This window comes from Watersipora subatra, chromosome 1 (assembly GCF_963576615.1).
Source record: "Watersipora subatra chromosome 1, tzWatSuba1.1, whole genome shotgun sequence".
NCBI lineage: Eukaryota > Metazoa > Bryozoa > Gymnolaemata > Cheilostomatida > Watersiporidae > Watersipora > Watersipora subatra.
In genome coordinates this window covers 32,967,745-32,993,285 of record NC_088708.1, presented here as the reverse complement: position 1 = coordinate 32,993,285, position 25,541 = coordinate 32,967,745, and the positions used below count along the sequence as shown (strand labels likewise).

At 39.0% G+C, this 25,541-nt stretch overlaps 1 protein-coding gene across 6 annotated transcripts in view; it reads left to right on the top strand.

The window, feature by feature from the left end:
• Positions 1-25,541, top strand: part of LOC137385462 (kinesin-like protein KIF21A) — a 64,229-nt gene that overhangs the window by 28,168 nt on the left and 10,520 nt on the right. For 3 of the 6 annotated variants that reach the window (XM_068071930.1, XM_068071928.1, XM_068071933.1), the window contains exons 9-26: positions 1,548-1,743; positions 6,317-6,509; positions 7,138-7,294; positions 7,516-7,665; positions 7,765-7,919; positions 9,209-9,403; positions 9,688-9,887; positions 10,570-10,731; positions 10,949-11,119; positions 11,671-11,847; positions 13,139-13,258; positions 14,558-14,795; positions 15,528-15,597; positions 19,525-19,591; positions 20,178-20,499; positions 20,876-21,101; positions 21,277-21,327; positions 21,535-21,747. In XM_068071930.1, coding sequence (XP_067928031.1) covers positions 1,548-1,743; positions 6,317-6,509; positions 7,138-7,294; positions 7,516-7,665; positions 7,765-7,919; positions 9,209-9,403; positions 9,688-9,887; positions 10,570-10,731; positions 10,949-11,119; positions 11,671-11,847; positions 13,139-13,258; positions 14,558-14,795; positions 15,528-15,597; positions 19,525-19,591; positions 20,178-20,499; positions 20,876-21,101; positions 21,277-21,327; positions 21,535-21,747 — 3,063 coding nt within the window. Of the gene's footprint in view, positions 1-1,547; positions 1,744-2,045; positions 2,079-6,316; positions 6,510-7,137; positions 7,295-7,515; positions 7,666-7,764; positions 7,920-9,208; positions 9,404-9,687; positions 9,888-10,569; positions 10,732-10,948; positions 11,120-11,670; positions 11,848-13,138; positions 13,259-14,557; positions 14,796-15,527; positions 15,598-19,524; positions 19,592-20,177; positions 20,500-20,875; positions 21,102-21,276; positions 21,328-21,534; positions 21,748-25,541 lie in introns of all 6 variants that reach the window. The other 3 variants (XM_068071932.1, XM_068071929.1, XM_068071931.1) reach the window with 2 other exon arrangements.

The window sequence follows — 25,541 nt, the reverse complement described above, 5'->3', positions numbered from 1 at the left end:
GAAATTTTGTTAATGACTTATCAATTGTATAATATAACAATATATAGTACGATAATATAATTGTGTAATATTCAACATTTGAAACTAGCTTTGGAAATCTGATATCTCATCATATGTACATGGTCTGATCCAAAAATTTTATTAATGGAGCTATAACTCAAAATGTATTGCTTCAATTTATCTATATAGTTAGACCCCTTCAAAGTACTCCCATTGGCTATCGATACACTTGCTCCACCTTTTCTCCCATGATGCCATAGTATTGCACGTTGAATCGATTCTAGGCTGTCAAATCTAGTCCTTTTCATAGAGAGTTTTAACTTAAGAAATAGCCAGAAGTCGCAAGGAGCCAGATCTGGTGGATATAAATGATGAGGCAGCACGACCATGTGGTTTTTAGTGCATTACTACTTCACAGAAAACGCAGTTTTGGTTAGTTCTTCATCATGGAGCAGCACCTATGAACTTGTGCGGCACAGTTCAGGTCTTCTGCGTCTAACTCTTTTTTTCTACGTCATCTCAAAGTCTCAATATAGACATACTGATTCACAGTAGCACCCTAGGGTAAGTACTCCGGCGCGCTGCTCCATAAATGTCGAAGAACGCGATCAGGATGGTCATTACTCGTCAAGTAGTAAGAGACTCTTGCCTTTTTTGGTCTTGAGCTCTGAGACTTCCACTGGCTACTTTGGACTTTAGTCTTTGAGTTTCATAACCATACGCCCAAGATTCACCTCCAGTTAGTACAGCTGAAAGAAAGTTTCTATCATTGCTTAAAGCTTCCATAAAATCGTAGCAAGCACCCTGAGCTCCTTCTGTTCATCAGTTAGCAAGCGTGGTGCAAACTTTGCTGTTACTATCCTCGTGTTGAAATCGGCGGCGAAAACCTATTAAACAGCCTCAAAACTAAGTCCAGTCTCTCTAGATATCTCTCTAATAGTTAAACAACGATCTTCCATGACTAGTGACCTCACACTGTCAATTGATGAACAAGCGCTTGCTGAGGCTGATCTGCCAAACTTCGCATCCACTTCAGTACAGTTTCTACCTTCACGAAAACATTGGTGCCACTCAAAAACTTGTGTTTTCTATAGAAACCTCTCTAAAAGCATTGTTTAATATTTCAACTGTCTGAGTACTGGTTTTCCATAATTTAATACAACATTATGCTACTAACGATAGATTAGACATGTCGATAAATTTGTTTAAGAATTTGCTGAAAGCAACTGAAAGTCCTTGACGCAATATAAGGCTCATGCGAGAACACGTTGCCGTAACCAACCTGAAATTGTATGACAACAGTGACGAGATGTTTGTCGAATGGGTTTCCCAAATACTCAAGTGCATACAACTCCATTTTGAAGACTTCGATCGGACATCATATACAAGTAGTTTTATGGTTGCCTTGAATGCAACAGTACTGAAGTAGGATATGCAGCCCAATAAAAAACAGAGTTTAAATTGGATATAACAAAAACTATTATGTCGGTACTTGGGTTAAGGTCAGGCAACATAAAAGGTCATTTGCCTATCTCTCTTCTTTATAGTCGAACTGTGATGATCGCTTGCATCTCGCCATCTGACAGAGACTTCATGGAGACACTAAATACTCTAAAATATGCCAACCGAGCGAGAAACATCAAAAACAAAGTTGTTGTAAACCAGGACAAGACGAGCAAACAACTAACTGAACTCCGGGCTCAGATACAGGTGCTACAGGTTGAACTTGCCGAGTATAAACAGGTGAGTAAAGACTGAACTCCGGGCTCAGATACAGGTGCTGCAGGTTGAACTTGCCGAGTATAAACAGGTGAGTAAAGACTGAACTCCGGGCTCAGATACAGGTGCTGCAGGTTGAACTTGCCGAGTATAAACAGGTGAGTAAAGACTGAACTCCGGGCTCAGATACAGGTGCTGCAGGTTGAACTTGCCGAGTATAAACAGGTGAGTAAAGACTGAACTCCGGGCTCAGATACAGGTGCTGCAGGTTGAACTTGCCGAGTATAAACAGGTGAGTAAAGATTGAACTCCGGGCTCAGATACAGGTGCTGCAGGTTGAACTTGCCGAGTATAAACAGGTGAGTAAAGACTGAACTCCAGGCTCAGATACAGGTGCTGCAGGTTGAACTTGCCGAGTATAAACAGGTGAGTAAAGACTGAACTCCGGGCTCAGATACAGGTGCTACAGGTTGAACTTGCCGAGTATAAACAGGTGAGTAAAGACTGAACTCCGGGCTCAGATACAGGTGCTGCAGGTTGAACTTGCCAAGTATAAACAGGTGAGTAAAGACTGAACTCCGGGCTCAGATACAGGTGCTACAGGTTGAACTTGCCGAGTATAAACAGGTGAGTAAAGACTGAACTCCGGGCTCAGATACAGGTGCTGCAGGTTGAACTTGCCGAGTATAAACAGGTCAGTAAAGACTGAACTCCGGGCTCAGATACAGGTGCTACAGGTTGAACTTGCCGAGTATAAACAGGTGAGTAAAGACTGAACTCCGGGCTCAGATACAGGTGCTACAGGTTGAACTTGCCGAGTATAAACAGGTGAGTAAAGACTGAACTCCGGGCTCAGATACAGGTGCTGCAGGTTGAACTTGCCGAGTATAAACAGGTCAGTAAAGACTGAACTCCAGGCTCTGATACAGGTGCTACAGGTTGAACTTGCCGAGTATAAACAGGTGAGTAAAGACTGAACTCCGGGCTCAGATACAGGTGCTACAGGTTGAACTTGCCGAGTATAAACAGGTGAGTAAAGACTGAACTCCGGGCTCAGATACAGGTGCTACAGGTTGAACTTGCCGAGTATAAACAGGTGAGTAAAGACTGAACTCCGGGCTCAGATACAGGTGCTACAGGTTGAACTTGCCGAGTATAAACAGGTGAGTAAAGACTGAACTCCGGGCTCAGATACAGGTGCTACAGGTTGAACTTGCCGAGTATAAACAGGTGAGTAAAGACTGAACTCCGGGCTCAGATACAGGTGCTGCAGGTTGAACTTGCCGAGTATAAACAGGTGAGTAAAGACTGAACTCCGGGCTCAGATACAGGTGCTACAGGTTGAACTTGCCGAGTATAAACAGGTGAGTAAAGACTGAACTCCGGGCTCAGATACAGGTGCTACAGGTTGAACTTGCCGAGTATAAACAGGTGAGTAAAGACTGAACTCCGGGCTCAGATACAGGTGCTGCAGGTTGAACTTGCCGAGTATAAACAGGTCAGTAAAGACTGAACTCCAGGCTCTGATACAGGTGCTACAGGTTGAACTTGCCGAGTATAAACAGGTGAGTAAAGACTGAACTCCGGGCTCAGATACAGGTGCTACAGGTTGAACTTGCCGAGTATAAACAGGTGAGTAAAGACTGAACTCCGGGCTCAGATACAGGTGCTACAGGTTGAACTTGCCGAGTATAAACAGGTGAGTAAAGACTGAACTCCGGGCTCGGATACAGGTGCTACAGGTTGAACTTGCCGAGTATAAACAGGTCAGTAAAGACTGAACTCCGGGCTCAGATACAGGTGCTGCAGGTTGAACTTGCCGAGTATAAACAGGTGAGTAAAGACTGAACTCCGGGTTCAGATACAGGTGCTACAGGTTGAACTTGCCGAGTATAAACAGGTGAGTAAAGACTGAACTCCGGGCTCAGATACAGGTGCTACAGGTTGAACTTGCCGAGTATAAACAGGTAAGTAAAGACTGAACTCCGGGCTCAGATACAGGTGCTGCAGGTTGAACTTGCCGAGTATAAACAGGTGAGTAAAGACTGAACTCCGGGCTCAGATACAGGTGCTACAGGTTGAACTTGCCGAGTATAAACAGGTGAGTAAAGACTGAACTCCGGGCTCAGATACAGGTGCTACAGGTTGAACTTGCCGAGTATAAACAGGTGAGTAAAGACTGAACTCCGGGCTCAGATACAGGTGCTACAGGTTGAACTTGCCGAGTATAAACAGGTGAGTAAAGACTGAACTCCGGGCTCAGATACAGGTGCTGCAGGTTGAACTTGCCGAGTATAAACAGGTCAGTAAAGACTGAACTCCGGGCTCAGATACAGGTGCTACAGGTTGAACTTGCCGAGTATAAACAGGTGAGTAAAGACTGAACTCCGGGCTCAGATACAGGTGCTACAGGTTGAACTTGCCGAGTATAAACAGGTGAGTAAAGACTGAACTCCGGGCTCAGATACAGGTGCTGCAGGTTGAACTTGCCGAGTATAAACAGGTCAGTAAAGACTGAACTCCAGGCTCTGATACAGGTGCTACAGGTTGAACTTGCCGAGTATAAACAGGTGAGTAAAGACTGAACTCCGGGCTCAGATACAGGTGCTACAGGTTGAACTTGCCGAGTATAAACAGGTGAGTAAAGACTGAACTCCGGGCTCAGATACAGGTGCTACAGGTTGAACTTGCCGAGTATAAACAGGTGAGTAAAGACTGAACTCCGGGCTCGGATACAGGTGCTACAGGTTGAACTTGCCGAGTATAAACAGGTCAGTAAAGACTGAACTCCGGGCTCAGATACAGGTGCTGCAGGTTGAACTTGCCGAGTATAAACAGGTGAGTAAAGACTGAACTCCGGGTTCAGATACAGGTGCTACAGGTTGAACTTGCCGAGTATAAACAGGTGAGTAAAGACTGAACTCCGGGCTCAGATACAGGTGCTACAGGTTGAACTTGCCGAGTATAAACAGGTAAGTAAAGACTGAACTCCGGGCTCAGATACAGGTGCTGCAGGTTGAACTTGCCGAGTATAAACAGGTGAGTAAAGACTGAACTCCGGGCTCAGATACAGGTGCTACAGGTTGAACTTGCCGAGTATAAACAGGTCAGTAAAGACTGAACTCCGGGCTCTGATACAGGTGCTGCAGGTTGAACTTGCCGAGTATAAACAGGTGAGTAAAGACTGAACTCCGGGCTCAGATACAGGTGCAGCAGGTTGAACTTGCCGAGTATAAACAGGTGAGTAAAGACTGAACTCCAGGCTCAGATACAGGTGCTGCAGGTTGAACTTGCCGAGTATAAACAGGTGAGTAAAGACTGAACTCCAGGCTCTGATACAGGTGCTGCAGGTTGAACTTGCCGAGTATAAACAGGTGAGTAAAGACTGAACTCCGGGCTCAGATACAGGTGCTGCAGGTTGAACTTGCCGAGTATAAACAGGTGAGTAAAGACTGAACTCCGGGCTCAGATACAGGTGCTACAGGTTGAACTTGCCGAGTATAAACAGGTGAGTAAAGACTGAACTCCGGGCTCAGATACAGGTGCTGCAGGTTGCACTTGCCAAGTATGAACAGGTAATAGGTTCTATTGCTGCTGTTCTTGTTCATTTAATCGCATGTTTTTCTCTAATAAGTGAAGTACATAAAGAGAAGTTGGTTATATGTAACTGTATAATGTAGCCTCATGTCTCTTAACCAGCTACAAAAACTGGCACACAAAAGCTCGTTATTATGACTGCTAGCCATTTTATCGCAAGGCAATTTTTGCTTCGTCAAAATATTTCAAGTTAAAACTGATAATGTGCAAGATGGGCTTATCATGATCTGCTCATCCACTGCTGGCTAGTTTTATAGAGGAAATTATATCCAGCTCTGTGTTATTTGTAAATACTTCTTGCTGTTCATGCAGAGTTGTTCCCGCATCTGGACCAGGTTTAGCCTAACCTGGGGTTTGCTGGTAAGAATTTTACAGACCGTGTTGTAGCAGTTTAATAAGTTATATCATTTTATGTGTCTCTATTTGGAAGTTGTCTTGCCTTTTTGCATTTTTTCAAACTCAATCATTTCTTTGAATGTCAGGTTCGCATATAAGTGTTGTGTAACCATAGAACAATGTTGTACATTTGCTTTCTATACCTTTCCTATAAGCTCATTTAGTAATATCTGTAGTCAGATAGTTTTCCTGCTCGTTGTTCAATCATGGTATCATCTACACAGCTCAGTCAAATATTTGCTATAAATAGCCAAAAGCTTGTTTGTATCTGTTGTTTTTTTAATGTTTTGTTTATTGTCAGATCATTGTAACTTGATTATTTAAACAACTTGCATATACTCGTGCTAAGTTGTCTTCAGAATCAGTTATAGAAGCGCTGTTTTATCATATAATTTATTTATATTTGTTTCATATTAGAAGTGATATTGCTGCCAACCACTTACACAACCGCAGTACTTGAATGCACGGTAACAAGGTGACTTTTTATATTGTCTTTTACATAGCGTTATCACTATAATTGTTATATGTAGCATTTAAGGTTATATGATTATTTGTGTACCTTTGCATGCCTTGCATTCAACTCCTGAGGAAAAACATATTGCAGGGCAGAAGAATTGTCAGCCCAGACGGAGTCGAATCCATCAATGACATGTTCCACGAAAACTCACTGCTGCAGGTTGAAAATGACAAGTTACGGGCAAGGGTGAAAGCTTTGCAAGAAATGGTGGACAGTCTTACATCCCGAAACGCTGCTCTTGCCAATGAAAAGGCAGCAGTTATACTCGGTGGTATTTCTGGTCAGTTAATGCGTATGTCTACCTTTTCGATAAAGATAATGGCAACACTTTAGATAGTAAATCTTGTTTTGAAACCGCAATAGCTTTCAGTGAGAGGTGCATTGTTTACAGAAATTGGCAGATGTTGATTGCAAATTAATCGAACTATCTAAAACGATCAACTCTGATGTGAAACCTTGAGGCCTTAAGCGTTGGTTGATGCCTGCAAGATGGTGTTATTCTTCTTGTCAGCCTATCGATGTTCAGGCTCTCGAAATTCACCCGACAACTCAAGTCATTTGATGCAAATGATATTAGAATAAAAAGCTGCTATTTAGAACAGTTGTCCAATCATTGATTAGAAAACATTGTCTGATCATCGATGATATGTTGTCCAATCATTGATTAGGAAACATTGTCTGATCCTCAGTTCTTTGTTGTCCAATCAGTGGTAGAGGGACATACAATCGTCCAATCGTTTGCTAGGATGTGTTACTTAATGATCGTTGAGGAATTTTGATCTAATAATTTTGTGTGTCTCCTGAAATGGCCAATTAGACATTATTGTCAAGCAGTATACAACTGGTTCTGAGAACCCCTTGCAGTAGGCATGGTCTTCTTATAAAACCGGCAACATTGAATGTCACAGGGGAAGGAGGGAATGAGGATGTGCAGAAGCTAGTGGCTGGTTACACTAGCGAAATAGAGACTCTGAGGTCTCAGTTGATAGAGTATGAGGCAGCACGACGGACTATGAGTCGAGCCGTTGCAAGAAACTCTTCACGAGTGGCCAGTGCTTTATCAAGGTCAGTTTATAGACAGTTTTATTTTACACGTCTGTTGTTCAGTTAGCCTCAGTTCTTTGGCCATTATTTTTTGAGGTTAAATCTGCCTACAGGCGTACTATTATTCCCCATTTTCTCTAGACCAGTCCTACATATACATGCGCAAGCATTCAATTAGCTACATCTGTACCGTACTTCATAATTTCTGATGAATGTATGCCTTAGTGATATATGAATTTTAGTGTCTGCGATTCCTCTCTGTCCACTTCGAATCCTGCCACACCCGTCTCCGCTTCTCTAGACAGTACGCTCTCTATCATAGAACTCGCCAAACAGGATGTAGAAAGAAGTCAACAAGTGTTAATCAGCAGGCAGATGAGCGTCACTAATAGGTATGATCAGCTGTTGAAGGTTGCTGCCGTGGCCATGCAATAATAGAGCGGCAGGCATATGCGTAGATTGATGACTAAAATGCTTATTTCTGTGTACAGCGATGTAGATGAAAGGCAGGATGAGAAGGGTGACAGCGGTGGAGGTAGCGGAGGAGAGGATGATAGCGGTGACCATGACAATGCTGGCAGTGAAGATGAAGATCCTGACGATCTGGAGGGACTGAGTGCCGAGTCTTCTGATGATTCAGACAGAGGTAAAATAGCCCCTTCTCATTCTATCTACGTGCGTGTATATCTATATAAATCACAAAATGTTTGTTGGCCCACTCAACTCTGATTGATTGACCTGTGCAGCCTTCAAAAGCCAAAACACAAACATCAATAACATAACTACTCAAACAGAATATGTTGCGAGGTCTAATGGATATGACATCTGACTACAAATCAGAAGATTGCGGGTTGGAGTCCTATCAAGGTCGACATACATTTTTTTGTTTGTCCAACCTTTAAAATGGACTTCTTTTACATGGTCAATGTGACTTAATCTGTGAACCCCTTCTCTACCGAGTGCATATGGCTCCGAAATACCCAGCGTACCGAGCCAATTAGTAACACAATTTGAACCTCGATTATGGCTGCAAGAAAGCTGCTTTAGACATTTACTAATATATATATAAATCACCAACTGTTTGTTTGTTTGCTTGTCTGCTCTATGCGGATTGGCTGACCTACGCAGCCTTCAAAAACCAAAACAGCAACACATTCGGTACAGCTGCTATAACATATATAACAACTGCTATAACATATATAACAACTGCTATAACATATATAACAACTGCTATAACATATATAACGACTGCTATAACATATATACCGGCTGCTATAACATATATAACGGCTGCTATAACATATAACGGCTGCTATAACATATATAACAGCTGCTATAACATATATAACAGCTGCTATAACATATATAACAGCTGCTATAACATATATAACAGCTGCTATAACATATATAACAGCTGCTATAACATATATAACAACTGCTATAACATATATAACAGCTGCTATAACATATATAACAGCTGCTATAACATATATAACAGCTGCTATAACATATATAACAACTGCTATAACATATATAACAACTGCTATAACATATATAACAACTGCTATAACATATATGACAGCTGCTTTCAGTTAATTTCTTTTGCCGCCTTGATCAGTTGATCACCCTTGGTTGATGCAACCGTTTAAAGGTCAAGGCCAAGATTACCCATATAGATACTATTCTACCCAGTATCTACACTAGGTAGAATAGCACCCATATAGATACCGGTACTATTCTACCCATATACGTATAGATACCGGTACTATTCTACCCATATACGTATATACACTGGTAACTATTCTACCCATATACGTATATACACTGGTGCTATTCTACCCATATGAATACTGGTCGAAAGCATTGCTAAAACCTTCATATGCTCATCAGGACTTGATATAATCAGCTGGTTTTTATCATTTCTAATTCTTGTAGAGTCTGACCATCTTCAAGAAGACCTGGCAGAGCTGTCAGGAGAGATTTCACTTAAACAAAGAATGATTGAAGAACTCGAAAGGAGCCAGCGACAACTGCAAACAATTCGTCAGCATTACGAGGATAAAATGCGCAACTTGCAGGACCAAATAATGGCTGTTGAACGAGAACGAGACCAGGTCCTAAGCAGCTTAGGTAACCTCCTGTTATAGCTAGTATATGTTAGATCAGCTGTTATAGCTAATATATGTTAGATCAGCTGTTAATAGTTAATCAGCTAGCTCTTAACAAGTTATAAAGTTCAGTCCATACAGTGCTATGGCTTTGGTGTAATAATCTGTCATTTAGATAGTAATTGGTATACATTTGATAATCTTAACGTGTAGCTAGCTTTGCAACCAGCTAATTCGTAACCGGACAGCAGTTACCAGGATAGCAAATACAAATGAAATAAACTGTTATGTGAGTTCTGTTTTCAGGCAGCAAGAAGCAGCAGTCGGAGGAGCAGGTGCGCAAAGTTAAAATGGAGTTTGAGAAACGGCTGGATACCATGCAACAGGAGCTCAATAAGGTAAATACTGCCAAAAAGGAGCACGCCAAAATGATGAAGAACCAAGTTGTCTACGACCGGCGCATCAGGGACCTCAGTACTGAACTGAATGAGATGAAGAAGATAAAGGTAGGCTTGCTGACCGATACAAAAGCTGTGTTAGTTAATCCTACAAAGAGAGATATCACCGCTATATTTATGTCTGTGTTAGTTAATCCTACACAGAGAGATATCACCACTATATTTATGTGTTAGTTAATCCTACACATAGAGATATCACCACTATATTTATATGTGTTAGTTAATTCTACACAAAGAGATATCACCACTATATTTATATGTGTTAGTTAATCCTACACAGAGAGATATCACCACTATATTTATATGTGCTAGTTAATCCTACACAGAGATATCACCACTATATTTATATGTGTTAGTTAATCCTACACAGAGACATCACCACTATATTTATATATGTGCTAGTTAATCCTACACAAAGAGATATCACCACTATATTTATATGTGTTAGTTAATCCTACACAGAGAGACATCACCACTATATTTATATATGTGCTAGTTAATCCTACACAAAGAGATATCACCACTATATTTATATATGTCTTAGTTAATCCTACACATAGAGACATCACTACTATATTTATATCTGTGTTAGTCAGGGAAAAGTTTGAATGGGAAATAATTGTTTGGCGTATGAGTTTTTTGGGATCTTCGTAATGTGTTGTGTTGACTATTGCACCACCACATCATCTTGGTTTTGGAGATCTCGACAACTATGGTGATGCTATTGCAGGTGCGACTGATGGCACAGATGAAGACGGAGTCAGAGAAGAATAAGATTAGTGACCAACGAAAGAATAAGGAGCTGCTACAGCTGAAAAAAGAGAAGCGGCAACGAGACAATCAGGTGCGCATGTTGGAGTTGCAAAACAGACAGAAAGATGCCATACTCAAGGTTGGTCTTTAACAACACTCAAATGTTGGTCTCTAAGTTTTCAAAGGGTGCCTTCATTAATTACAGGACGAATATAACAGTCTACTGATGTTTTAATTAATTCTGTCGTAAAAAGTAGGTGGTTTGGGATAGCCATCGACATTTCATGTATCCTTGACATATAAATCATTTTTATTTTATCCTAGCCTTTGCATAAGTCGGCGTATTGTGTTGCCAGCGCAAGCACGAAGAGGTCAGTCAGTTGAGGAAAAGACAAAGAGACTCGTCCGCCTCTTCTAGGGTGATGGCCAAAAATAGGGCAAACCTCTCCCATAAAAATTCATCTGGCAAGACTTCATCGTCTTCTGCTTCTAGGCACAAGTCAGCAGCTCTTCTCTTCTCTCCCAAGGTAAATGTTTGCATCTTCTTTTTTAACCTCTTGGTCAAGGTCACCTAATCAATCTGCCAAATTTGCTTCAAAATGATTTTCATTTCTGGACAGTATTCTGGTAGCGAATGTTAGTTACTGAAGAACAACTTATAGCTGGGCCATAGCACTAACTGGGTCGTAACTTATAGCTGAGATAAAACTAGACAATGTTAAATGAGCAATTGCAGAGTAGATAACTGCTTGTTGCTCAGACGGCGATTTACTATTTGCCTATTGTTGATACGTCTAGCACATGTTATCTCATGTCACCTCATGTTATCTCATGGCACCTCATGTTATCTCATGTCACCTCTTATATCAAAGTTTCTCACAGCCTGTTGTTATAATCTCAACTTACTAGTGACTTTTTCTACTGATTACAGCTAAACCTAAAGTAATATAAAATAATCTGCCACTTAAATTGGAAGAGTATTTTTTGTGTATGGCATGTTTCTTATATAAACACATTTTATGTTGTCTTGTCCTCTGTGCTAATGGACACTATGTTTTACTCGATTACTCTAACTCAGGTGGCGAAAAGCAAGTGGGACAAGCTTGAGCGGTACATTACATCCGTTGTTGTGCGGAAACAGACAATTGCCAACATGGAAGCTGAGATGGATCTTCACATTAGCAAGCGAGAACAGCTCAGCAAGAAGATAGATGCGTACAGTAAAAGGCTGGACACTGCCATTAGGAAAAATGAGGTCGGACACATGTATAGTCATTACTCTTAGGCTCTTAAAACGGGCAAATTTCTTAGCTGACGTATAGCATAAACATCTGCTGCGACTACACAGATCGAGACTACTGAATAACTAGTTATGTTTTACAAGTATCAACCTAGGTCAAGTAAAGATCAAAACATCTATTGGATGTTGTCATTACCCTTATTGGAACATGATTGTATTAATTATATACATATATAGTAGATATGGGTAAACCATAGTTTATCATTGCACTAATGTTTGTACAGCTATTTACACTTGTGTTTTCTTAAGAAAAAGATCCATCAACTTATAGTCTAAAATCGTCCAACTACAACTTGAAGTCAGGCTGATGAATTGTATCAAACTGCAAGTAAAACTTAGGTCTTTAAAATATTTAATCTAACATATCCTGAAATGTTATGCAAGCAGTTCCAATTTACACCAGTGTTCATCACATATCTTTTACAGCAAGTAGCAGCCTTTTTCATATATAAATACTTGTTGGTCATCGTTGTCACTAGTTCAAAGCAACTTTCAAATAAAATCGGTTTACTGTGAAAATGAACAAATTGGTGTCATGATTATGTTAATCAGGGATCAACACTTTTAACCAATCACAAATACATCAGTTTCTTCTATTACTACACAGCCATCAGGGGTGTGTGGTGTCTTTGCAAATAATAATTTTGCCAGCGTAAATAGCCAATGCTTTATTCCTTGTGTTTCTCTGATGTTTTCTGTTCTGTTGAACAGAAAACTCTCTACAGACTCTTATTGGATAATTGCTGGCATCGTCATTACATTGCATAGAGTAATCAGTAATGTCACGGTTACACTATATTGCGCTGCAATTTTGTTGATGATATGTTCAACTCATCTTCATAGCTGCTAAAGTCTGGTTTCCATATCGATTGCGAGACTCCGGCGGTAACTTGCGCAGCAAAACGCTTGCGACGTTAGGATCGGCAGCTTCTGTTCACATCTAAAGCTGCATTGCTAAACATAATCACATAATCACATAAAATGTTCGCTCGCCACGCCATTTTGATAATGGTGACCTTCACCTGTACAGTGCATTTCAGGAAGGTTTTGCTTGCGGCTATTTGCGAAATTTGAACAGCGCTAAACTCTTGTGTTGACTGCCGGCAACTACCGGTGGTACTCGGCGCTACCCGGCGTGTAGGCTCACATTTCACCGCCATAGCCTGCGGTGCTGTTGCCGGTGCTTTGCGGCATATATGAGAACCACGCTTAAGGTAGTTGTTGTGTAACTCCTATTCATTTGCAGACGACTGTCGCCATGGACCTAGAAGATCAGCTGGAGACGATGAGCACCAATATGACATACATTCAGAGTAACGTGTCTGAGTGCCAAAACAATATCATGCAGATGGAAGAGGAGGCGAAGGTTTGTTCATTTGCTTTTGCTATGCGTCTGCTTAGGCTTGTAGTGACTACTGCTAGCATTTACTAACCTTGCATTGCTTCCTGTCTAAGCATTTACTAACCTCGCATTGCTTCCTGTCTAAGCATTTACTAACCTCGCATTGCTTCCTGTCTAAGCATTTACTAACCTCGCATTGCTTCTTGTCTAAGCATTTACTAACCTCGCATTGCTTCCTGTCTAAGCATTTACTAACCTCGCATTGCTTCCTGTCTAAGCATTTACTAACCTCGCATTGCTTCCTGTCTAAGCATTTACTAACCTTGCATTGCTTCCTGTCTAAGCATTTACTAATCTCGCATTGCTTTCTGTCTAAGCATTTACTAACCTTGCATTGCTTCCTGTCTAAGCATTTACTAATCTCGCATTGCTTTCTGTCTAAGCATTTACTAACCTCGCATTGCTTCCTGTCTAAGCATTTACTAATCTCACATTGCTTCCTGTCTAAGCATTTAGTAATCTCGCATTGCTTCCTGTCTAAGCATTTACCTAATATATTTCATCAGTGTGTTGTATGTTTAGTAATTATTCATTGCTTTATTTATCCTTTTTAATGTTACAGCGGGCTTAGCTAACAATTCCCATTTATCGGCCCGTTCCCATAGATGGCTATACTCGAATTTACGTAAGCGCATGTAAATCAGTAAAGTTATCTTCTACAGTTATGCAGCAACATTTGATTTTGGTAATTCAGAATCTATAATCTTTCACCTTTATTTGACATCCACAATAAGTTCATCTCCTATCGACTGGAAACATTTTCTCAATAATTCACTAGAAACAGTTCATGTTATGTTTAAAACGCTGCCCCTCTAACAACCTCTAAACTTCATCGTACGACTTGCATGCCCTTTCATACCTATCTTGTCTTTCATATAAAATATTATTTTAAGCCAAGATAATCTTTTAACCTGTCGTTATTCACTAGAAGAAATGACACTTTTGTTCCTATATCAATAATTTTATTATGGCTCAAATTCTTCTCATAGATTCAAGAAACAGTTAACCTGTTATATATTCTTATAGAATGAACCCCTGCTGTTTTTTTCTTGAGTCCTTTTTCATTAGTTTTTATCAGTTAATAGTACGACAAAACAAGTTACATTTACATATTGCGATAGCTCTTTGGTTTGAGCATCAAATTTGGTCATTGCTCTTGCAATCACAACGCAACTCGAAGAACTGGTTGTTATATTGCTTGTAATGATGTCTCTGAACCATATTACAAAATGTGCTCATTACACATACTACCTTACTTGTTAGGATGAGACTAGCTTGACAAAAGCTTTGGATGTCTCCTCTGTTGATGAAAGCAAGTATCTGTTGGAGCACCTTCTCTCCCTCGCTCTCACTCAGGGCTTTGCTTGTACTCAGAAAGAATCTCAATTCAAGGAGTTGACTGCTCGCTACGATAAAATGCAGATGGATTCCAGGTTACGGGATCAGCTTTTAGACCAGGTTTTGCAGGATTCCGGGATAACTATACAGTCGCAACAAGAATGTAAGCCGGCCAAATATTCTAAACACTCTACGTTTACTACCATAGTGTTAAGGATTATCAAAGAGAATGTGAAATGTCTTGCAGATGGTTGTAGTTATAAGCTGTGTTACCTTCTCTTGTGTTAAAATCTACCTGTAGTTATAAGCTGTGGTTCACCTTCTCTTGTGTTAAGATCTACCTGTAGTTATAAGCTGTGTTACCTTCTCTTGTGTTGAAATCTACCTGTAGTTATAAGCTGTGTTACCTTCTCTTGTGTTAAGATCTACCTGTAGTTATCAGCTGTGTTACCTTCTCTTGTGTTAAAATCTACCTGTAGTTATAAGCTGTGGTACACCTTCTCTTGTGTTAAAATCTACCTGTAGTTATAAGCTGTGGTACCTTCTCTTGTGTTAAGATCTACCTGTAGTTATCAGCTGTGTTACCTTCTCTTGTGTTAAAATCTACCTGTAGTTATCAGCCGTGTTAACATCTAATGTGTTAAGACTTACCTGTAATTATCAGCTGTTCAGCTGTGTTACACCTTTTCTTGTAATAAGCTCTACCTGTAGTTATCACCTTTTTTGTTCAAACTAATATTAGCCCCATTATATGTTGGTGCTCATTGTGTGTCTCCGATATGATAATAAACTGATTGTTTATATGTTTATATTCCTTGTAACCAGATATAATCATGTAACAAATAAACATAATATTCTAAATCAAGAGTTGCCATGTTGAATTGGTTTTGAGCAGGTGAGCAACTGGAAGATGGTGTAATAAGTGGAGACACCAGCAGTTCTTGTCGGAGTTCTCCTGTCAGTGGGTATGTATGTACCTTCCGTTTATCTAGTTTCTTGAGGCTTCTTGCTGTATCAGACTCGATATCAATTTATTTAGGATGCAGTATTGACTCTCTATTCTCTAACCATCAGATGATTTGTCACACCTTTTACCTCAAATCCTCAGGAAATTTGGTTTTTAAGGCTTTTGGAAGCACCAGTTTGTTTGTGTTTAATAGCAAGCAATTTACTGCTTTAATTCATTGTTTACCACGAGCTGCATAGTACGGCCCGGCACAGCGTTTGTGTATGGCCAAGAGCCGCATGGTGCGACTTTAGCAGGCTTCATACAAAACGTTTCAGATTGGTGAGGAGTTAATTAATTAGCTTATCGTGTCTTCACAAAAACGGAAAAAAAAACATGTTTACAGCCCACCCTGAGCTTAGTTTTGCTTTCAAAAAGTTTATTTTTTATCGTAATGTCTCTTTCGCAATGGCTGGTCTTGTCAGATGCACTTCAACTTCGGAGGTTCTACAAATTGTAGATCGATGAACTTCTGATGATTATCTATCGAGTAATAGTACTAGTGAGGGTGATTCTTTTATTTTTAACAGTAATAATAATGCCGTAACATGTAGATTATTGTTACATTTACATGTACATCTACAGCCTAACCTCAGTTTGTAAACGTCTCACATCTTGAACAAATCTGGATTTCAAACCAAAAATTCAAGGCTACTTTTGCTTTCGGAACTCGACTGTCCCTGAGATAAGCTGAAAAATAATCAGTTGCTAACCGATGCTCACCCTCTCTCGATACCGTTAACATTTAACCATTGCATGCTGATATGTTCGTGCTGGCTTACCAAGTACTCATCTGTAGTATTAGTGTATATTACTGTTTTGTGTATGTTTACTTTTATTTTTATTAAAATAATAAATGCGTGTTATTCTTATTTCTTATTATTGTGCACAAAAATCTGAGGTGAGACCTGAGGTAAAAGGTGCTAGAGATGCAATACATCAAGTTTTGCTTTTCATTGTTAACAGAGTATGTATTTATCAGAATTTGTAATTTATTTCTTACCAGTTCTCAGTACACAACTTATGGTGTAAAATAGTGTAAAAAATATTTATAAAATCTCATTGTCTTTGAATGGATCAAAATTATTTACATTATTCATGTGAAAAAAAATTGTTTCACAATTCAAACAATCCCCTTTTCGGACAAGCTTTTGGAATGAATTATGATCAGAAGACGAAGGCGGACCATTTTATTCTGGCTGAATTTTTCAATGAAACTCAGAACATACAGCTAAACATCAGCATGTTAAGCTAATTTATTCTGCTACTTGTTTCTTAGGGCATCTTCCTATGCCTGAGCAATTATCCTTATAAAAATACATTGTGTTTTGGTCGATTTGTAAAACTACAATAATTTAACATAGAAATTACACCCAAAGACTAAATTAATAAAGTGAGCATCAGTACAAGGTTTTATTGTTACTTTACCTGAGAGACACGTGAATGGCAGCGCTGACCTGAGTAGAAAATAGAAGCGTTTATACAATCATGTAAACATCGTTTTATATAAAGCCGTCTCACTTCCGGTAGCGGTGTACGTTCAGAAAATTTGCATACGGTACATTTGCATTGAGCTGAACTTTTTTCACACCTTTTGAAGCTTAGAACCAGTACTAAAAAAATAAATATTGACTGGAGGACTTTTATAATAGTCTAAACTAACAAAAAGTTTAAATTCTAATAATAATTAAAAAATTAATTATTATTCAAAAATTATTTTACCATTTATTTGATATAATATTTTGGAGTTTTTTTTAAACATTTAAGAAAGGAAAACTCCCAATATATGGAAGTCACCAACAAAGTAAAGAATGGAGAAGTAGAATTGTTGTGGTTAATTAACCCTAGCCACTTTTTGAAGTGGGTTTTTAGAAGATGAAAGTTAGTGTCTCAGTAATATGTAATCAACTGGAGGCGTGGCATTTCTGCCGCCACTGCTAACCAGCTATGACATCATTGTCTAAACTCTTATAATCGTGAACTCAGGCGCTGACTAGCAAGTGTGTAAGTTCAGTGGCAGAGTAAGTGATAAAGATTTGCAGCGTAGCTCACTTCAACTTAACATTTTTCATTTATTTACATGACTGTAACATCTTGAGCAATTCCAAACATTGTATATTGGAAGTTACTTCTCATGTCATGACAAATATTTGCTAGTTTTAATTTGTATGTTGGGAAATACATATGTAGAAGTGATTGTAAGTCAATGTTTGATCGACTGTATACTACTTATCGGTTGGCTTTCATAGCTTCTAACATAGCCTGAGGCACATTGGTTATATACCCATGCTGTTGCGTGCGATATTCAGAAGATATTTAGACTCATGTCTCTAAGGTTCAATTGTAATAAGACCAGGGCAGGGCATATCAAAGTTTGTGAGTAAAAGCAGTTCATTCATATACTCATTCAGATTGCATTTCTTCTTATATTTTCATGTGGATCGACGAACGCGATGGATAACATTAATGTTGTATACCGTTGTCCTGGATTGTGCTTCTTTAATATAGTTTCGTTCGGTCGCTTCTACTTTTCTCGTTGTTAGTTTTTTGCTTGCTACTTGTCATTGTAATTGGCAGTCGTTGCCATGGCTGATCTATTTCTTCCCATATGCAGTACGTAAATGTTTTCAGCTACAATTCTTGTAGATGTTAATCTTGTCATTTGGTTTATATCACTTTTACACTTTTTTAGACCTGCTTGTACAATTGTGTCTTACATTGCTTATGTCACTGTATGTTCATGTGATCCGTATGTTGCTTATGTCACCATATGTTCATGTGATCTGTATGTTGCTTATGTCACTGTATGTTCGTGTGATCCGTATGTTGTTTATGTCACTGTATGTTCATTTGATCCGTATGTTGCTTATGTCACCGTATGTTCATGTGATCTGTATGTTGCTTGTGTCACCGTATGTTCATGTGATCCGTATGTTGCTTATGTCACTCTATTTTCATGTGATTCGTATGTTGCTTATGTCACTGTATGTTTATGTGATTCATATGCTGCTTATGTCACCGTATGTTCATGTGATCCGTATGTTGTTTATGTCACTGTATGTTCATGTGATCTGTATGTTGCTTATGTCACTGTATGTTTATGTGATTCATATGCTGCTTATGTCACTGTATGTTCCTGTGATCCGTATGTTGCCTATGTCACCGTATGTTCATGTGATTCGTATGTTGTTTATGTCACTGTATGTTTATGTGATTCATATGCTGCGTATGTCACTGTATTTTCATGTGATTTGTATGTTGCTTATTTCACTGTATTTTCATGTGATTCGTATGCTGCTTATGTCACTTTATTTTCATGTGATACGTATGTTGCTTATGTCACTGTATGTTCATGTGATACGTATGTTGCTTATGTTACTGTATTTTCATGTGATTCGTATGTTGCTTATTTCACTGTATTTTCATGTGATTCGTATGCTGCTTATGTCACTTTATTTTCATGTGATACGTATGTTGCTTATGTCACTGTATGTTCATGTGATACGTATGTTGCTTATGTTACTGTATTTTCATGTGATTCGTATGTTGCTTATGTCACTATATCTTCATGTGGTCCATACCTGGTGATTGTGAAGGCCAGTTTTCTGTACTGTCTGGCAGTTGCGGAGGCCAGTAGTCTGTGTCTTATCTGGTGATTGCGAAGGACAGTTACATATATTGATCAGTTTAGTTTTGCAATATTTTGTGGAGACACCCAGCCTTTTAGGGATACTTGAAAGTCCTGTTTTAGGCTTCATTTGTCTTCAGCTAGTAACTAGACTAGTAATTGCATGAATTTGAATAATGAGAGATGTCAAGAGAGATATTGTGCTGAGCAAAGCCCTTTTCTCTTTCCAAGCTTACGTATTTTTTGTTTTGTGTTTAGAGATATGGTGTCATCAGATGAAAGTCATTTGTGGATGGATCCTAGCAATAAGGGAAAGGCTCGTAAGGTAGCTATGCATAGCTCTATGTATCACTCGATGCCCTTTTCTATTGTTTAGTCATCATCAGTGTCTTTTACACCAATTCCTTAATATGACTGTTCCTGCAGCCGCTTCAAGGTTCAGCGCGTCTTCAGAAGCGCATATTCTTATAGACTGAACACAACAAAATTATGGTGATGACTTCTACTTCATTAAGTCTCTCGCATCGCTATCATTTCATCAGTAATTCTCACAACCCACAAAGCATTTATATGTATTTGTGAAAGTAGCTAGGAATGGTACTGTCATCATTGCATTCAATTTATGGCAATTTCATAAAAGCGATAAAAATCATTTAATAAACCCTTTTGATTGAAACTTGTAGTTTTATTGGCTGAGAAACATCCAGCTGAGAGATCATTGTTTAATATAAAAGATAGTATGGCTGATCATTGGTATGGTACTCCCGTCTCAATTTATGGCTATAACCCAAGCATCAATATGGTTCAACTTCGGGGTATCTCAGGTCAAAACACTCACGAGATGCCGTCCAACGTCTCAAGTTGGTTTTACTCTTACCACTTAATGTTTATCTCATCATTTTCTGTAATAGGCTAGGCGGCGAACGTCTACACCTTCTGAACTCCTATTGGGAATGAGTGAACCGGAAGAGAACACAGCTTTGGGCACTGGCAGTCCTAGTAAACCAAGTCTAAACATAGCTGACATCATACCTCCTGCCCCCAAGGTACCCCCATCAGGGCCACCGTGTCGTGGGCTTTCTATAGACACCATTGTAGAAGAGGAAGAACCTACCAATCCCAGCATGCCAGTTAGAGATGCTGAGGGTATGCGGGATGCGCAGCTCGGTAGCTATTTAGTGTCAACTGTTGGAAACTTTGAGTCACCTCATGTCTTGACTGGCTGCTTGCAAGGTGCGTGAGCGCTGCTAACCCTTCTAATGATACGTACTGATACTGTATATCTTTAGAAACTAAAAAGCATAGCTGCGCTTGCAGGTGGCAATACCCTTATTTTAAAATGATACTTAACGTTTGCAGGTTGAAATATTACGGCATTAGAATGAGACATGGCACTTGCAGATAGAAATATTACAGTATTAAAATGAATCATAACGCTTGCAGGTGGAAATATCATGGTAGTTTAAGGAAACACTGTCTGCAGTTGAAATCTGCATGTTGCGGTAGATAGAATGACAATACGTACAGGTGTAGTTACACTGTATTGTTGTAATGGAGCACAAGAACCCCTTTACATATGTTTTCATTACAGTGTTGCCTGCGCTTGTAGATAAAGAGGTAAGGTGTGTGGACAGCAGCCAGCCATCCTCTGGATCTACCTCTCCTGACAATGACCTTGAGAGCAGTCGTCTTCTTTCAGGCAGTTACACAATACTCAATGGTGAGATTCGACTCTCCAAGGTCTCTTCTGCTAACCACGGTGATCTCGAAGAGCCGGCTCTTCACAAAAAGATTCCACCACGAGTGCCTCCTAAGCCTAACAAACCTGCGGCAGGGTATGTTCATTGGTCTTATTAGATGCGTGTGGCATGATATAAAGTAACGTTCTATATCGTTGTTTGAAAACTCTTTGGTTACCTCTGTGTTGTCTGTGCGTATATTTGCCACAATTAATTTTGCATATATGGCTATAAGTTGTTATCCACCTTTTAGTAATTTATTCGTTTGTAGGCCTGCCTCTGGCTTTTGTGGAATGAATAAGTGGAAAGGAGTGGTTAGTAGGTGAGTTATAATATAATGTCCACCTTTCTTGCCTTGGAGTTGTCATGCTCTGGCTATTAAACTAACTATCTGTATGCTAAAACCATGTACAAACATGTTATGGCGCATTTAGATGGATGTAAAATGTAAATAGAAACTTATTACAACCAGTGTTAGGACTGAGCCAATGTCGGAAATCATTTTAAGTCGAATCCTTGGTATCTCTAGTCATCTAGACAATGTGGCATCTGGGGAGATTATAAATGGTGCGAGCCCTATCATCGACAGCAAGCCTCCCCTTCGTACTCAGGCTGGTGGAGACCAAAAGTTTGAACCCGTGCCGAGTAAGGAGCAAGCAGCCAGAGTTGTTGGTAGACGCAAGCTTGCCCCTGGCGCATCTCCTTCGCTCAGGCGGAAGACATTCCAGTCATTACATAACAGGTTGGTATTCAAGTGGAACCTGGCCCCTTCAAGCGGATAAGAAGAGATTTGGTTATCTTTCCATGTTATCAGCTCTCTTGCTCATGAGACGGTGCATAAAACTGTTCCCTTTCATGGAGTCAAGTAAGAAGACTGTTATCAGCAATACGAGAAATATATAAAGATGAGTAGATTTAAAGGTTGACTTGCAACAAAATTTACATTACAGTTATTTGATATCAAAAGATTTACCATGTCTTACTCTGCTGTGTTGTAGGTGCAAAATATGTGGAAATGTGATTACAAGCTCTTAAAAACTCAAAAACGAACAGTTGATCGTTGCCATCACGAAACCGCCGTAGATCTGAATCAGTTTATTTCTCTGACACAGTCAATCTATCTGGTTATTGTTTTGACACGTAATGTTCTTACGTGAATTGAAAGGCCAATCAAAGACTCAATATAAAACTTCTCGTAGCATTAGTTTATGATAAACACTTCGGGTTTTACCGAAGAGCCCTTACCAAATATAGATGCTCGCTACTTTACAGTTTTGTTTCGGCTTGGTCTAATGTTTCGGCTTAGTCTAACCGTCTAGTCGTAATCTGATCATGTGACCCATACTTCCTGCCAAACAGCGCGAATAATTTCTGCAGCATTTTTCGACTATTACAGGTGACCAACAGGTTCGTCATGTTTATCAGAGGATGATATGCACTCCTTCGAGCTAAGATTAAAAAATTAAACGATTTTTTATGGTAGGTTTTGAGATATCAGTGCTCAAAATGACAGCATTTCAATGATGATGAAATAGACTCGTAAGAACAATATACATGGTTTTATTGAATGCGTAAAGTATATTTGTGAAAATATTTCGACGAATAAGGTTGCGTGAAAGTGTAAATAGAAGCCGTCTTGTTCAACTATGTCCCATTTGAGCCGTTTTGGAAAGAGATTTTAATCTACGGCAGTTTCGTGATGGTGGCGATTAACTTTTCGTTTTTGAGCTTTTAAGAGCTTGTGATCACATTTCCACATATTTTGCACCCACAACCCAGCAAAGTAAGACATGGTGAATCTTTTGGCACCAATTAACTGTAATGTGAATTTTGTGGCAAGTCAACTTTTAAGGCGGATCCCTGCCGTATGACATCGATTCATTCTGATGTTGGTATTGTAAGGAGAAAATGTCATATAGAGGGATATAGAAACCTATAGTAAATTCTAATGCATACAGAACTATAGTTAACTACAGTAATTGTAGTGTAGGCTATGATCTTCACTAAAGTGGTTATGATCTGCAATAAAATGTAATATTACTATGTACATTATGTACTGTATGGAGCTCTTACCTTTGAGACAGACGTATAACATAAACTTTGAATTTAATTTAAATGGGTATAGCTTACTAAACAGACACTTGAAGCTAAGTTTTAGTATGTATATTATTAAACATTAATTGCATCATCGCGTTAGTCGTTATTACCTGTTTCCGGTGTCGTTTCCACTATAATTTATAACGAATAAAGCTGAACTGAGAGAGAGTGAACATCGTATCTCTTTCAGACATTGTGGTTGGATTTAGGTGAATGGCAAATCGGCTTCTTTGTTATTCCGACAGCACACTGCCCGCTAAATTTGAATTTTGAGACATTTTTGTTAATGTCGTATGGCGAAAAAAAAGTCGTATGAAGGGAACTAAAACAAATGTTGTGTTCCACATTGTAAGGTGAAAAAGCTGTAAAACAGGGACGTCGTAACCCAAAGTGCCCCGTATTTTTAAGTTTATTTGAAAGGGTGGTTTTATACTAACTGGTTGATGACAGAAAAATTATTTGATTTTTTCTTCTTCAGTGTATCTCAGCTGGAATTCAAAGATAGAGTCTCAAAGTCAGTATTGTTAGTTGACACAGACTACCAAAGTCAGTGTTGTTAGTTGACACAGACTACCAAAGTCAGTATTGTTAGTTGACACAGACTACCAAAGTCAGTGTTGTTAGTTGACACAGACTACCAAAGTCAGTGTTGTTAGTTGACACAGACTACCAAAGTCAGTATTGTTAGTTGACACAGACTACCAAAGTCAGCGTTGTTAGTTGACACAGACTACCAAAGTCAGTATTGTTAGTTGACACAGAGTACCAAAGTCAGTATTGTTAGTTGCCACAGACTACCAAAGTCAGTATTGTTAGTTGACATAGAGTACCAAAGTCAGTGTTGTTTGTTGACACAGACTACCAAAGTCAGTATTGTTAGTTGACACAGAGTACCAAAGTCAGTATTGTTAGTTGACACAGATTACCAAAGTCAGTATTATTAGGTTGACAGAGACTACCAAAGTCAGTATTGTTAGCTGACACAGACTACCAAAGTCAGTGTTGTTAGTTGACACAGACTACCAAAGTCAGTATTGTTAGTTGACACAGACTATCAAAGTCAGTATTGTTAGTTGACACAGAGTACCAAAGTCAGTGTTGTTAGTTGACACAGAGTCCCAAAGTCAGTATGATTAGTTGACACAGAGTACCAAAGTCAGTATTATTAGTTGACACAGAGTACCAAAGTCGGTGTTGTTAGTTGACACAGAGTACCAAAGTCGATATTATTAGGTTGACACAGAGTACCAAAGTCAGTATTGTTAGTTGACACAGAGTTCCAAAGTCAATATTATTAGGTTGACACAGTCCCAAAGTCAGTGTTGTTAGTTGACACAGAGTACCAAAGTCGATATTATTACTTGACACAGAGTAGCAAAGTCAATATTATTAGGTTGACACAGAGTACCAAAGTCAGTATTGTTAGTTGACACAGAGTCCCAAAGTCAATATTATTAAGAAGTAACGTACATCATAAGATTGTTTCATAAGATACATGTATGTCAACATAGAATTTGTAAACATTTACCAGCACATAGAATTGAAATTACAATCCACATTTAGCATCAGCATTAGAGGTTGAACATAAATAAGCAACTCGCACAGAATCTAAATAATTTAATGAAAATATTTTAAATAAGGTAGCAGACTACTATAGTTGATCAGTCATTCTAGATACCAATCACTAGCGGATTTAAATTATGCTTTTTGAAAAGTAAAAAGTAGAGGGTGGAGTAAAACTTACTTTGACAGACAGAGAGTTGGGTAACCCAAACATGAATATCGACAAAGTTATAAAACTTCAGTATGGTAGCAATCTGCAAAATATAGCTTTGCCCCATATAGTACACGCGCAAAATAGCCTTAGATTTTGTTTCTATAAGTTGCAGACTCGCAATGCCTTCACAACAGCTCAAATATTTTTAGCACAAGTTCTCATCCATCAGTCGGGTGTATTAAACAGATGGCAAAAGCTGTATTCAATTCAGTAGTATGGATACCTCTGTTATCCATTGAAGTGTTAAAAATATGCAACTCATCGAAACAGTTATGAGCATCACAATTTCCCCGGTGAGGATTTGACCATATGAGCTGCAAAAAGTATTATAAAAGATGAGATAGAGTAAATTAGACTGAGCTAATAGTGTGAACAGCTAAGGTACGATGGGCCGCACCTAAAACTCTCAAAACTTCAAACTCGAAGCAATAAAAATTATATACATGTATATAACTTTTACTTGATTACTTGATTTAATTCTAGCTTGACTAAAATGTGATACATCATTAACAGACGACAATAAGGAAATAATCAGTGTTATATCTGTTTTACACAGACTAAACAAACGTGTTTTGTAAACAATGTTTATGGTAATGTTTTATAGTAATGTTTTATGGTAATGTTTATGAATTTTTCGAAATTTGGAAGCTTTTTTTATATTC